This window comes from Mirounga angustirostris, unplaced genomic scaffold, assembly GCF_029215605.1.
Source record: "Mirounga angustirostris isolate CCGP_5_RB_7025 unplaced genomic scaffold, mMirAng1.0.hap1 SCAF_3, whole genome shotgun sequence".
Lineage (NCBI taxonomy): Eukaryota > Metazoa > Chordata > Mammalia > Carnivora > Phocidae > Mirounga > Mirounga angustirostris.
The window spans coordinates 192,097,499-192,111,794 of NW_026991711.1; the positions used below are offsets into that span (position 1 = coordinate 192,097,499).

At 47.9% G+C, this 14,296-nt stretch overlaps 1 protein-coding gene across 35 annotated transcripts in view; it reads left to right on the forward strand.

Moving 5' to 3' along the window:
* LRRFIP1 (LRR binding FLII interacting protein 1) overlaps positions 1 to 13,969 on the forward strand; it is a 143,492-nt gene extending 129,523 nt beyond the window's left edge. For 29 of the 35 annotated variants that reach the window (XM_064587307.1, XM_064587318.1, XM_064587312.1 and 26 more), the window contains one exon: positions 168 to 3,168. In XM_064587307.1, coding sequence (XP_064443377.1) covers positions 168 to 1,870 — 1,703 coding nt within the window. In that variant the 3' untranslated portion in view covers positions 1,871 to 3,168. Of the gene's footprint in view, positions 1 to 167; positions 3,169 to 7,784; positions 7,835 to 9,343; positions 9,462 to 10,158; positions 10,239 to 11,319; positions 11,425 to 13,108 lie in introns of those variants that run through there. The other 6 variants (XM_064587338.1, XM_064587339.1, XM_064587343.1 and 3 more) reach the window with 4 other exon arrangements.
* The last annotated feature ends 327 nt before the right edge of the window (positions 13,970 to 14,296 follow it).

Sequence of the window (14,296 nt, forward strand, 5' to 3'; positions counted from 1 at the left end):
TTGCCGCACAGACCTGGCCAAGGCTTCTGTCCCGTGTGATTCTTTGGTGACTCTCTCTCCTTAGGAATGGGGTCGGGGGGGGAGAGAGAACATGTGTTTACGCTGTAATATATGTTAAGTGGTCACCACATCATGGGGTCCCTTCAATTTTCTCAATGGTCTTTTAGGAAGAGCCAGTGAAGTGGAGGTGAAAAGTGAAATTGTGGAGAATGTGGGGAAAAAAGAAATCTTGCAGAATACTGAGCAAGAACAGCACAAAGAGGACCCAGCACAGGAGTGTATGGACACAGAGGTGTTCCATCCTGGTGAAAATGCCAAGGACCAGAAAGCCTCTGAAGACAGTGCCCCCTCCCTAGGAGTATTAGCAGATGCCACGAATGAGGAGCAGGCTCAAAACCAGATTCTAGAGAACGCTTCCTTCCTTGAAAATACAGAGCAGGTTGAGTCCAATGAGGTCATAAACACACCAGATGATAGGACTGGGGCTTCCCTTGAGCAGTCCGAATGTTTGCGTGATGGTGAAATCCCAGGTCCTGGCACTGGGCAGGACAGTTATGATGCCTTGGATATTAAAAACCACAGTAAAGAATCTGCAGAAAACCAGGAAGACTTGAAAACCAACTTGGGAGAGGGTAGCACAAAGCCAGGTCAAGAATCTGCCTCTCTGCAACCATCTGAAGTCGGGGGGCTGGGCAGCACAGACACTGGGGAGCAAGGTGGAAGCCCCACAGAGGACGTGGTGGAGGCAGGGCTGACGGGGCTCGGGGAGCAGGTGGGCACAGAAGCCTCCGGCTCTCCGACCTACAGCGATGACAACGTGAGTCATGATGAAAAGTGTGCCGTGGAAGCCCCCACAGAGCTGGACCCAAGCACAGGGCATGACCTAGACAAAGAGCTCTCTGAGCAGGAAGCTGCTGAGCCCCAGGAGCTCCCAGGTCAGAGCACAGCGGTAGGTGGGGAGAATGACGAAAAGGAGGATGAGGAAAGGGGGTTGAGGGACGAGCAGCCAACCCAGACAGAAGTGCAGAACATTCCTCGTTGTCCAGAGGCAGAAAGCAGCCTGCAGGGAGCAACAGGTCCCGCTGTGGCAGATGCCGAAAGCGAGCCCCTAGATGTGAAAGAGCCCGAGGAAGAAAAGAATGACCAACAGGGAGAGGCACTGGATTCATCACAGAAGAAGACAAAGAACAAGAAGAAGAAAAACAAGAAGAAGAAAACACTGGTGCCTGTAGAAACCCTTAAAGATGCTAAGAAAGAGTTAACATTTCAGAACTCAGATTTAAGTGAGGTGAAGGAAGACAAGCAGGTAGCTCTTCCTGACAAAAAACCAGGTGCAGAAGCTCAAAATGAGGTAACTGAAGGTCCAGGAGAGAAAAGTGTAGCAGGAAGTGGTGAAAATGTTGACTGTCCAGAAAATCCTGGAATTGAGTTGGATGCAAAATTTAACCGAGAAGATAATGATGTAAACACTAACGGGGGGGAGGAAACAGCTGATGGGGGCACATTAGGTTTGGGGGGTGACACCGCGCCGTCGTCAGGCACGAGTGCCAGTGATAAGGAGCTGGAGGAAGCCGTTCTAGAAGATGGCGCCGCTCACAGCGGTCCTCCAGAACCAGGGAGTGGAGCGGTGCCTGGCGGTGCCCTGCTGGAGGATGAAGGTCCCTTCAAGGACAGTGATGATGCCCCTCAAACAGGAAGTACAGAGCAGCATGAGATGGCAGGGGGGCCTAGTCAGAGAGTCAAAAAGGTCGTAGAAAACGATGACTTAGCACCTGCAGGGGAGCTGGGAGCCTCCACTTCAGAAGGCAGGGACGAGCTGAGAGGCGGAAGCGAGAAGGGCAGAAGCAAGGAAGACTGTACCATGTCGTGAGTGGACAGGGGCCAAGGACTGGACACGAAGCCCAGCTGTCAGAGGCTCGTCTGCTCTCGCCACGGGTGAGGTTCCTAAAACGTTCCACATTGAGATAGATGCACCGTAGGACGATCAACCACCGAGCTATCTACCACGCTGGATTATAGACGGTTACTTGTAGACGTATTCTTCCTCATTAAGGTTATCACCCAGATTAGAAAGAAAGACACACCTGTAATCAGTAAGAGTCCTAACGGAGAACATTCCAGCCGTGTTAGACAACGGACACCGCGTGTTTCTGCTTACAATCTGAATAAAGCTCTTTAGCATTTGCCTTAGGCTGATATTCTTGACCAAATACACCAGCACCCAATTGAAATGACCAAATGGCATTCTGAGATTTGTGAGTATAGTTGATATTTAAATTAATGTGTCTTCATTCAAATATATGTCCTTTCATATTTGATTTTGATGTGTATGATATAATCTATATGGTATTTTATTTTAAAAGGAGATAAATGGCCAAATAGTGTATAGGTCACTGAGTGATAAGATTTGCACCTTAGGACAGTAATTAATCATGTTAGGGATAGGAAACAAGTATCTTAAAGCACTGGGAGATCTTAATTCCCTTTACCTCATATAAGTATTTTATCTCAAACCGATACTTTTGATCTCATTGTTGATGATACCTGAATTTATTTTGTAGATTTTGACTTCACTTCATGCTGATTATGTACCAGAGTCATTTTATACAAAGTTGTTTTTTTTTTTTAATTTGTTTCTGGAAGAGACATACATTAAAATTGCACTTCCTAATGCAGTTTTTGTGCAGGGGGACCATTTCTAAAATTTATTTTTTTAACCTTTAAATTACTCCTCTTTCTATTTGTCTTATATTCGAAAGAAAAATACAAAAGGTACCATTCTTGTGCAAACTGCTAATTGAACTATAACAGGATATTTTAAATAGTTGGGTCACTTGGTATTTTGGTATAAATATTTTCATTTGTTTTATCTCAATATATTATTGGAAAAGTCTTGATTTGGTCTTCCTGAAGGAAATATATATTTTCTATACAAGGAAGCATTTTAAAAAATAGTTGTAAAGTTAAATAAAAAAAACAGTTGTAAAATACTAAAATCACAAAGGACTGTACTTTATGAATGCTGTTGACACTTTATGAGATTATATGAATTCATGTCACTGTTACAAGGTATAATTGAGTGCAAAAAAGACCAAAACCTCAATAAAATTTGAGGCAAGCCTAAGTGTTATTATGTGATTGAAATAAAAACATTTTATAATTTCACAAGCCTGTGATTCCACTCTTTGGGCTACTTGACTTCGGCTACTGTTCCACATAATTATTATCTTCAAAGTAGCGCCTACTTCCAGGCTGCTGATTCCCAATCTGTGTTGTGTGAAGGACTCATTGCTTTGTCAGTAATGAATGAACGTCTCTCCTGGTACCTAGACCGGAGGGTTGTGCCCTCCTGGGGAGGACTGGGAAGATCTTCCCTCATAGAATATCCTGTGGTCTGTGGTTCCGGTGAGGAGCCCCAGCGAAGAAGGCTCTCCATTCTGTTGCTCTGCTTACATGTGCCAATTCTAAGAATGCTGTGAAGGATATGGTGAAATTGGCAAGTAAGCACTGACTCCTCCCATGTCAGCGTCCTGAAGCAGGGGACTGATACACCGTCCCCACTTGGGCCACGTGAGTGGAAAACTACAAGGCTTGCTAGAGAGGCTCCAGCCCGAGGGCTGCAAAGGCCTTGAAAGGAGGCAGCGGATGCCTCTCACTTTAGCAAAGCCGCACTCAGCCTGGATGGGCGTCAGAAAGAGCTCTCATTCCTACTTTCAGAGGCCCCCGGGGAGATGATTCAGTAACCCAGCTCACTGGACGGTGAGATCATCAAGCCATTTTAAGGTCTTTTCCTCTGTTACTCAACAGCACATTTAAGGACATTGTGGCATACTTCATGTCCCTCACGTCCACTGTCCAGGCATCTCGATTATTCACACATCCATTTAAGTAATAGACGTTTTGATCACTTCATATGTGGAAGGCACCGTGCCAGTGGATGAGCGGAAAGGACCCAGCTTCTAGTGAAAGTGGACAGCTGAGAATCAGGAAGTGAGAAAAAAAAGGCACAGAATTTTGAATTAGAGGTTCTTATTTGATAATATACAAAGGTGGAGAAGCAGTAACTGCTTCGTGTGCAGTCCTTGGGTTTTGCCCACACCCCTAACTGATGCTCTTTAGTAACATGTTTTTCAAGGGTTTTTAGAAATGAGATGTATCGCACTGAGTACTTTCTATTAATGTTCAGCGTTTCCAGCAAACGGAAAACCTAATCACCTGAACATTTAAATCTCTACTGTCACTAGGACCCTGGAGTGCTAGTCCTGAGGGTCTATGCAGTTTGGGGTTCCTGTTTTCTACGGTAGACCCCTTTCCTAGGAGACCACCTTGAACAGCATGCCATGGAAACAAGGGAACACAGCAGTGAGATTCGTGCCAAATGTCCAGGCTCCGGAACAAAAGGAAGGGGTGTTCGTGCCTACGTGACGTTAGAATACATGCTTAATCAGTGTGATGATCATATAGAGAAAACTTTGTCTTTCAGGAGAAAAAAACCCTCACTCTTTCCCTTTTTTTTTTTTTTAAAGATTTTATTTATTTATTCATAAGAGACAGAGACAGAGAGAGAGACAGAAGGAGAAGCAGGCTCCCCGCTAAGCGGGGAGCCCGATGCGGGACTCGATCCCAGGACCCTGGGATCATGACCTGAGCCGAAGGCAGACGCTTAACGACTGAGCCACCCAGGCGCCCATCACTCTTTCCCTTTTCCTCTATCCAATGCCCCCTATGTTTTTTATACACTATTTACATATTATTTTACATATCATTTTACATATTATTTACATAGGTTTACCTATTGTTTACATATATACATATTTTACATGTATATTTTTCAAGATATGAACGGCTTCGGCGGTGGCTGGCATGTACGGTACCCATCTGTACACCCCTCCTGGGCCCTGTAAATGGGAGAAAAACCCTGTCCCTCTTCTGCCTTTTGCAGGAAGGAGGTGCTCTCCTGGCGTGGGAGGCTGGCCCCGGGGATGATGAAAACAGCCCACATGGATTATAATCAGACAAAGTCAGTGCAAGGCGGGAGTGGATTCCTTGAGAGACCTCGGCTTCCCCCTCACTATCTTTTCAATATGGAGAGGAGGTGATTTTCCTCTAGCCTTGGGAGAGGAAGCCTGAGGCCCACGATGGCTGAAATTAACCCACAAAATGAAAATTCTGCTCCTGAGGGTGTGTTATTACGAGCCAGCTACTCACCCGCGCTGTGTCTCATTCGCTCTCTGAAAATGGAGGTGGAACCTGCCCTCCAGGGCTGTGGGCCAGATCCAGGTAAAGCAGTGCAGAGAGGGAGTGCTTAGTGATTGGGGTCGTTGCTGGGGGTTGGCCTTGCTGTCCCTGGACAGGTGAGGTGACAAGGTGCAGGCCAGAAGGAAGACCAAGGAGAACAGGGGCTCAGAGAATTTCAAAGCTGCTGGCACTGGCTGCCCCCGGGGACTGTCCTCAGACCTCGTCACTATAAGTGCTTCTCATTTCACGGGCCTCTGGACATGTGTTCCAGAGAACGTTTATTGGAATTTAACACAGAAAAGCCAGACTTCTAAAAATTGAAATCCTTTCATAGCCAAGTCATTTTGACTTCTTCTCCGTATAAGAGAAAACTAAATTTGATACACTGTGACTTCATTTTCTTCCCTGCCTTGTTTCTGAGCACTGCAATTGTGGCCTTAAATGAATAGTTTATGTCTGTTTATCATCGGGGATTATAGGCCAGCGATGAGCAGTGGAACTTTCTAAATGCAGGGCAGTGGTAGGTCTGCAGCGCTCTGGGGAAGGAAGGCAGTCAGCGTCTCGACGATAAGCGGCTGTGCGCTCCACAAATCAGACTTGGTGATTTTTAAAACTACAAAAGTAGTGCCCGTTTTCTTCCTATCCAGTTAATTCGCGGCTTTCTTTTTTTCCATTCTCTTCAAACGATGTAGTTTAAACTTCCTCTCCAATTCTGCTGTAAAACTTTTCTCCCTTAAAATTTCACTTCTGGGGTGCCTGGGTGGCTCAGTCATTAAGCATCTGCCTTCGGCTCAGGTCATGATCCCGGGGTCCCGGGATCGAGCCCCACATCAGGCTCCCTGCTCGGTGGAGAGCCTGCTTCTCCCTCTCCCACTCCCCCTGCTTGTGTTCCCTCTCTTTCTGTGTCTCTCTCTGTCAAATAAATAAGTAAAATCTTTAAAAAAAAAAAAAATTTCACTTCTGTGTTTTTCATATTCTCACCATACGAGTGAAGGTCATGTTACCCTTATTTTGTATTTGTTGGCCAGCTCCATTCTTACATCTTAACGTTTGTTTTGTACTTGCTATCCAGGATATAATAGAAACGCTATAATAATAAAATTGTACAACAGATAGATGAGATTCAAGATCACTTTCTGACATACCCATTGCTTCTTAGGATGCCTATGGGTTTTGTATATAGAATATAAGATAAAATAAAAAGTAATATTGAATAAAGAGCTGGGTTTATGACATTGATGTTTCAGTGTTGGATGGGCTTGTAGAAGAGAAAGAATAAACTATCGGAAGCAACTTGACTGTGTAAATTAAAATGGAACTCCAGAGGATCATAAATCTATCTTATGTTACGCTTGACATTTCTGGTTTAATTTATTTTGTGGTTATGCCTTTCAAAATAACACCATGGGGTGCTTGGAAGAACAATTAGAGAAAGCATGTAACTCGGATGAGAATGTAGATAGGTGATTGTTTAGATGGACACAAGCGCATTTTATACAGATTATTTATTTCCTTTTTCACGCGGTGAATCAGAGCTGCGCCACGTGAGAGCACGGTGCCCTCAGGAGAAAGTCTCGGGCCAGGAGTCTGGCTCCGACTCCAGGCTCTGGGTTTAGATCTGGAGCCACAGAGGAGTGCGGTGGTTAGAGGTGCGGGCCCTCGCCTGTGGAAGAGAGAGAAAGCAGCAGGGCTCACCTGTAGGGCTGCGTGGGTGAAGGCGCAGCGGCTCGGGCGTGCCTGGCACAGGGTGACCCTGCAGTACCCATCAGCATCTCTGTCACCGCCACAGCTTCCTGATTGGCCTTTAAACTGGTGTAGGGTTTTGCCCACACCCCTAAACTGCCCCCCCAAGCTTTGGTTTCCTCCTCTGCACTCTACAGATTATATCACTCGACACCCCTTCAGAGAAATGTCCGGGGGATTTCGAAAGGCTTCTGTGTATGCCACTCTTCCGTGTCCCGGGTGGCAGGGGTGACAGAAACCCACAGCATTACTGTATTTCTCCGGACAATACCCGCCCTGCACGAGCAGGGGAGCGGACGTGTTGTCCGCAGACCTCTGATTTGTAAACATACAGTCAAAGCTGTGGCACTGGGGAGTCTCTGAGAAAAAAAGAAAGATCCATTCTTCTGGGCCGTGACCTTGGGAAGTCAAGGATAATGAAAATGCCATTGATAGCAATCGCGATGCTCCGTGTGTTTGTACCTTGCTAATGATGTTAAACTATGAAGCCTGTGAGATCTTGTGTTGCAGTGTGGTTTGGCCCTAGATCCCTTGCATGCTAACCCAAAGTAGAAGACTAGCCTGTTTGCATGCAGCCGGATGCTGCCCCTGACGAGATAAGCATGTTGTGGGAGGTGGACCCCACCCACTCTCCCTCGGCTGACGTCTCCCCCCGTCCTGTGTGTGGCCTCATTCGCTGTGGTACGTGTATAATACTTCATCATTAGTTTCACTAACCTGAATGCTCACTCTTCGATTTAGCATGCTGCTGGACGGTGCACTACATGGATTCACCTCAACCTCTATCTTTCTGATTTCTTTAGATATTAGGTTGAAAAAGCTTGTTGATGAACGGGAATGCTTATTGGAACAGGTAACAATCATTTTATTACTTTATGAGATCCCCAACGGCAGCACCTGAGCCCGAGAACCTTCCCATACTTAACTTCTTGCTTTATCGGGAAAGCCCTAACGCATTATGCCTGAAAGCGATTTCCAAGCCAACCTGTGTCCTTACCAGTTCTATCGTCGTAAGTCACGTGAGGTTCAGAGAGGCTGTCCCAAAGACTCGAGGCCATGGAACCGAATGTGGTTCGCTCTATGCCAATTGCTGCCTAAAACAAATATTTACATAGAAGGGGCTAGAATAACCATGGAGAGGCAGGAGCTTTACTGAGTTACTCCAGACACCAGGTCTCTGACTGCTGCTGGCTCAGGGAGGTTGGTCTTGGGATCCCTCAGTGATCAGCATCTCTTTCCAGAAGGCATTTCCTTGTTGCAGCTGATCAAAGTGGTTTTACTTGTGGTTCACCTTCGTCACGTTCTTCCACCTCCAGAAACACTAACCAGCTGTCCTGTTTGGTCTTTTTATGTGCGGGGTAGTTACTCAATCCTTCCACAGTCACGTTCTAAGGAAACTCAATTCCTCCCAGTCGCCTTCATAAGCCTAATCAAAGATATTTTGCCATACTGCTTACAGTTCCGCTCAAGGCTACTCTCAAAATTGGGGAAAGCACTCAATGTGGTAGCTGCATTGAGGTTCCTGTGATCTTTTAAAAACACGTATCCGTCCTAATTCTGTACCTATTTCCTTAGAGCAGCGTGGCATACAGTGGGCAATGTGTGCCTGGGGCTCTGCTCTGCCTTGTGCTGGCTGTTGGGGGGCGGGGGCTCCCACAGGGTCCACAGAGGTCGGAGGTTAACAGGACAAGGGCTGGGAGACTGCCCATCAGACACCGGAACTTTCTACGGTTGTGGCTGCTGACGGCCAGGGAGAGTAGAGCCCTGCAGGGGCCAGCTCCCCGAGCATGGGCTCTGTGAGGGAGACACAGCTCGGCTAGGCCCTCGAGGACACTACTTCTGGGCCTGGAAGGCTCCAGAAGGCCCTGCCCAGCTTCTAAGTGAATAACTCGAAGGTGACTAAGTGCACTGACTAACTCTGAGATAAATGTTTAAAGGAATTTCAAAGAGGAATTTCAAACTTAGAAATAACTTTTCACCCAGAGTTACAAAATAATTTCTGCCTGATACGGTGAATACGATTCCATTTTCACCCGTTACGCTATTACTTCCTGAGAAGAGTGCCAACTGGCCGAAGGTTGTTCATCTCTTTATTTGGATTGGTTATTAAAGGTGAGAGACTCCCTGTGGTGGCTGGTGGATTGTAACCATTTACTGCATTTTTCTTGTGCTTAATTACGTAACTCCTATCTCTTTGGCACCTTGGAGAGCCACGAAATAACTCCACAGCAACATCCAATTGTATTTATGGGGTGTTGGTTTTTCCTCTACACACCGCTTCCTGTGCCATAGGCTCTACGCTCAACTTCCGGCCTCATTTAGAATAGAGAAATTCACATATTTTATTGGTGGGTGTTTTCAGATTAAGAAACTCAAAGGACAGCTGGAAGAGAGACAGAAGAATGGCAAGCTAGACAACCTGCACCCTGGAAGTGATGTCTTAGAAAATGGGACAGACATGCATGTAATGGATCTGCAAAGTAAATGTCCATCCTTGTATACAAGTAAACCCTTTAAGTGTCCTGTGTGTATTATACTTGGGCTACAGGAGAAAAACCATCATGGCAAAGAACGCCCGGCGTTCCCCTTGGCCCCCAAAAGCCCTTGAGCACAAGAGTGCAAAGATGTTTCTGTGTGGGATTGAACGAGGATGGGCAGGTGGGCAGAGCGAGGATGTTTCTGTCTGAGCCTCAGGACTAGAAAAGGTGCCCCAAAACGTGCACCAAGTTACCACCCTATGATGCACTGTGAGAAACCGCATTTTCCATGCTGGATACCACTGCCTTGTGATCAGCTGATTGTATGGAAAAATTAGAAGGTATTTTCCATACAAGTAAACTAGAAAGAGGCTTAAAGGGAGATAAAATTACCCGCAGTCTCCCCCCTTCCCCTCCCCTGACCACCTCTTTGTGTTCTGTGCTTCGGAGGGGCTCTCCCGCCTGGCACTTACTTGCTCAGCCTGGGCACATGGAGAGAGAGAGTGCCTTCTCCTATCTCAGCTTCAGCCCTCCCAACCCATCCGTCCCCCCACACCCCACCCCCCTGGTGGGGCCACAGGCCAGAACTTCCAGATTTGCATGCCAAGTACTCAGTAGGGGCTTGGATCCCAGGAATTATTGTTTTAACATTTTAAAAGCCCAAGAGCTTAACAAATTTTCCTTCTCTTTCAACCTTTAGGGGATGCCAACAGACAGATCAGCGACCTCAAATTTAAACTTGCAAAATCTGAGCAAGAGATAACCGCATTAGAACAAAATGTATGTGTGTGCACTTTTAAGCAATAACAGGCAGTGAAAGCGATGATTAACTGAGTTGTACTTGCTAGAACTCGCCCCGAAAGGCTGAGCACAAAGAGGAGCAGAGATTTACAGAACCAGAAAGGGCCCTCCGTGTATCTCCTGCAGAGAGAAAGTAGGGAAGGAAAGATCACTAGGAGGATCCGGGTTGTTATACTGGGTACTAACCCTTTATAAACAATGGCTGGTTGTGGAAAATCACTAATGTGGCTGGGGCGGGGGAGCTTAAAAATGTTGTTCTTTAAAAATTATTTAGTTAAAAAGCACTTCATGTGGGGCCATCCCTCTTGCCTGGATTTTCTGCCTTTCTCTTCCAACCAGGTTTCTAGATTGGGGGTATTTATGCCTCTAGCATGTTGGGCCAATCTGGGGCAAGCTGTGTCCTCAGCCAAGGGAGAAATGAAGTCGGTACTCTTCCCCGCTCAGTTATGGGTCCCTGTGGCTAGCGCTTTGGGGAGTTTTTGAGGAAACAGAAATGAGAATAGCACGCCTGGGACGGGATGAGTTTAGGAAGCATGCTTTTGGTCTCAGCGGACTGAGAGTCTCCAGTGGGTTGTGGCTCTTCCTGTCCCGCGCCGCAGGCCTGGCTGTGGAATGCCATCCCCAAGCCTCCTTCTTTTCCTCTGCACTAGTTGCTGGCCTTTCCTTCTCCCTTGCTTCATCCCCACCATGCCACCCCAGGAGAGACTGGACCGGAGCTGAGGTCCTGGCTGAACCTTTGCCCACAGCATCGTTCTGCCTCGACCTACCTTCTCCTGCAGAATGGCCCCGCGTCAGGGAGGGACGGCAGCCCTGTGGAGCCACGAGTTTAGACTAGGGTCAGAGAGGGGATGAGGCCCTCACAGCTGTCAGGACCAGGCTGCTCAGAGCGGCTCGCTTGGCTAGAACCAATATAACAGCCCACAGTGCTGGATCATAACGGTTCGCATGGTCCATCCTCCCATTTGATGAGCCTCGCCCTTTGATCCCACATGTGATAAAGCAACTGGAGAAAGAAAACAGGCCTGTTCATTTACACATACGATGTTTCCCTTCCTTTTAGGTAATAAGGTTAGAGAGTCAAGTATCACGTTATAAATCGGCTGCTGAAAATGCCGAAAAAATAGAAGATGAACTTAAGGCCGAAAAACGGAAACTCCAAAGAGAGGTAAATTTTCTAGGCTGTTTGTAGGGAAAGAATGGGAAATGATGGTCTAGCTGGCAGCAGAGGGAGCGTCTGCCCCTGCCCCTACCCCGGACTGTTCGGGGCCTGGTGCCAAGCCACTGCCCAAGGGCGGGGCCAATGCCCTGGGGAGGCTGGGGCTGAATCCCGGGTCTCCCTGGGGGTGGTGGCTGTGGGGCCGCCCAGAGTCTGTCCTTCTCACCAGGGCCTTTGTAGGTGGCCTCTTCTCTCCTGGTTCTCTCAAGTTCTTTTTTGTCTTTGATTTTCTGCTGCTTCACCCTGATGTGTCCTATGCAGGTTTGTTGCTGTTTGTTCTGCTCAGGATGTATGGTGTTTCTTGGATCCATGAAGTCTATTTCTAAATCAAGTTTAGAAAATTTTCACCCGTGACCTCCTTAAGTATTCCTCTCCCCTCGTCTCTCCACGTGCCCTCTGGGGCTCTAACCGGAGACGGTCAGACCCTCTCCCTGCAGCACCTACTGCTCTGCTGGTAGATCTTCCTGTTCGTCCCTTGTCTTTTTAAAGTGTATTCATTCCTGATGCTTACTTCCTGTATGGTCGTGTATGCTTCTGTGTTAACTGTATCCTTATTTCTTTTTTTTTTTTTCAAAATTTTATTTATTTATTTGAGAGAAAGAGAGACAGAGATCATGAGCAGGGGAGAGGGGTAGAGGGAGAAGCAGACTCCCCACTGAGCAGGGAGCCCAAGGCGGGGCTCAGTCCCAGGACCCTGGGATCATGACCTGAGCTGAAGGCAAACGCCCAACCCGACTGAGCCACCCAGGTGCCCCGAGGTGCCCTTCTTTCTTTAAAGATGTCATACACAGCTGTCCTGTTCTCCACGTCCATCCGAGGACTGACACATGTCAGTCTTGGAGGCCCTAATTCTGTTGCTGGCTCAGATGGCTTGTCCTTCATGCGTTTGGTGTCTCGTGAAGTGATGCTTGCCTTTGATTTGCAGGAGCACTCCAGGCCTGACTTGGGGAAATTTCCTGCAAAGAGGGCTTGCCTCTGCCTCTGCTAGTGACGGGGGGCAGGGAGGCAAACCCCTTCCAGGACCCCAGCCACCCTCCCTGAGGGCTTTGGGTCAGAAGCAGAGCCGCAGACTCTTCTGATGGTGCATGTCTCCACAACCACGGGGCTGTTGTGCCCCCACCTTAAGGCACCTGCGCTCTGCCCTGCTGCCTGTTGGGCCAGATGGCTCCCTGCTGGTGTGGCCTCCACTCTGACTCCCAGGCTCTGGGGCCCTGGCTCCGGGGGTGGCCATCTTGGCCTCAGCCAGTCCCACTTTGGTTTCTGGTTGTAGAAACCTTGCTCCCGGTTGCCCACGCCTTGGGGACCAACTCCTCCAACTGGCCAGGGCTCAGCTCTTTTCTGTTTGCCTCACTGGTGTTTTGTGAGACCATCAGGACCCCCAAGACTGTGCCATGTCTGGGGTCCAGTTGTTTCGGAGGAGGAGGGTTGCCTAGTCACTCCTGAGGCCGGAATCCCGTGCCTCGTTTCCCTTAAGGCATAGTTAAGAAATATGTGTGCCCGCACAGGGATGCGTGTGCACTTCTGGGAGCTCGGTGGGTCCAGGCTCTGTGTTCTGCAGTAGGAGGGAATCTTGGCAATCCTCTAATGTGGGGAGGAAGCACGTTCCTCAAAGCTGCCTTTCGTCTGTTTCCAGCTGCGCTGTGCACTGGACAAGACGGAAGAGCTTGAGGTGAGCAACGGCCACTTAGTGAAGCGTCTGGAGAAAATGAAAGCAAATAGGAGCGCGCTCTTGTCCCAGCAGTGAGCCCCAGCTCTGCACAGGAACCCGGTCGGCGGATGGAGAGCATGGCGTCGTGGGCTTGCCTCTGTTACTGTCCGGGAGTGCTGCCAGGTCCCCTGCTTCTAAGCGCGCCCGGTGAGCCCTTGGCCCAGCCGTGGCCCCGGCAGCCACCAGATGCCTCTCTGACTGCGGACCCCCCCCCACCCCGACCCGGGGCTGGGGCCGCCACCCCGAACCCGCGGGTATTGAACGAGCACACCGGGCCCACGGGAGCTGCGTGTCCCACGGCACGGCAGCCTCGCGACGCCACTGAACATGGCAATCTAGGTAAAGATTAAAACGGGACTTGAGTTTTCTTTTCACGTGTCTTGCTGAAAACTGAGGGGACGTATTACAGTGTCGGGACTTCCTTTGGGGGCAGAATCTACAATTGGAGCGACTTCGGTAGCATCTCTTAGTCTGCGCTTTTCATACACAAAACACTGTGGAACCACAAGCCATTACCAAGCAAAACTCTTTCACTAGAAACAAGGGGATGGTCTGGAGGTAAAAGTGACCTTAAGAAGACTCTTTACAGGCAACAAATGAAGCTTTTCCAAGGGATTTTTGCATCAGTTCAACCCTAAGAACAGGGTAATTAGCCAATAGCCCCCCTGAAAATGACAGCTTTTCCATTCGCACTATGTAACCCTTCTACTTGGACTTGAAGTTGTGAACTCCTTTTAAAGAATGTACTATTAGAACAATTAAAAAACGAAATGCTGAAAGATTTTAGCAACGTGGTTTTTCTTTCTTTCCCCACTCTTAAGGATCTTTATTCCATATTCATTGTTCTGTACGTTTTGAGTCATCTCTGTTTTTTTAAGTATATCAAATCAGTTTACCCTCTTTCCCTGGTTAAAATATATATATATTCACAATGAACAAGAATAGCGAGTGCACTTATCAGAGTCTTAAGACTATAAAGCAAACCGAGGAAGTTACACACTAAAGTCAACTACATGATCTTCAGGGGCAAAATAGAGAAAATTTGACTACTTACTGATCTCTAGTTACTCCTTGTGGATGTTGTACTTCAAGCTGGCTTGGTTAAGCGGCCAG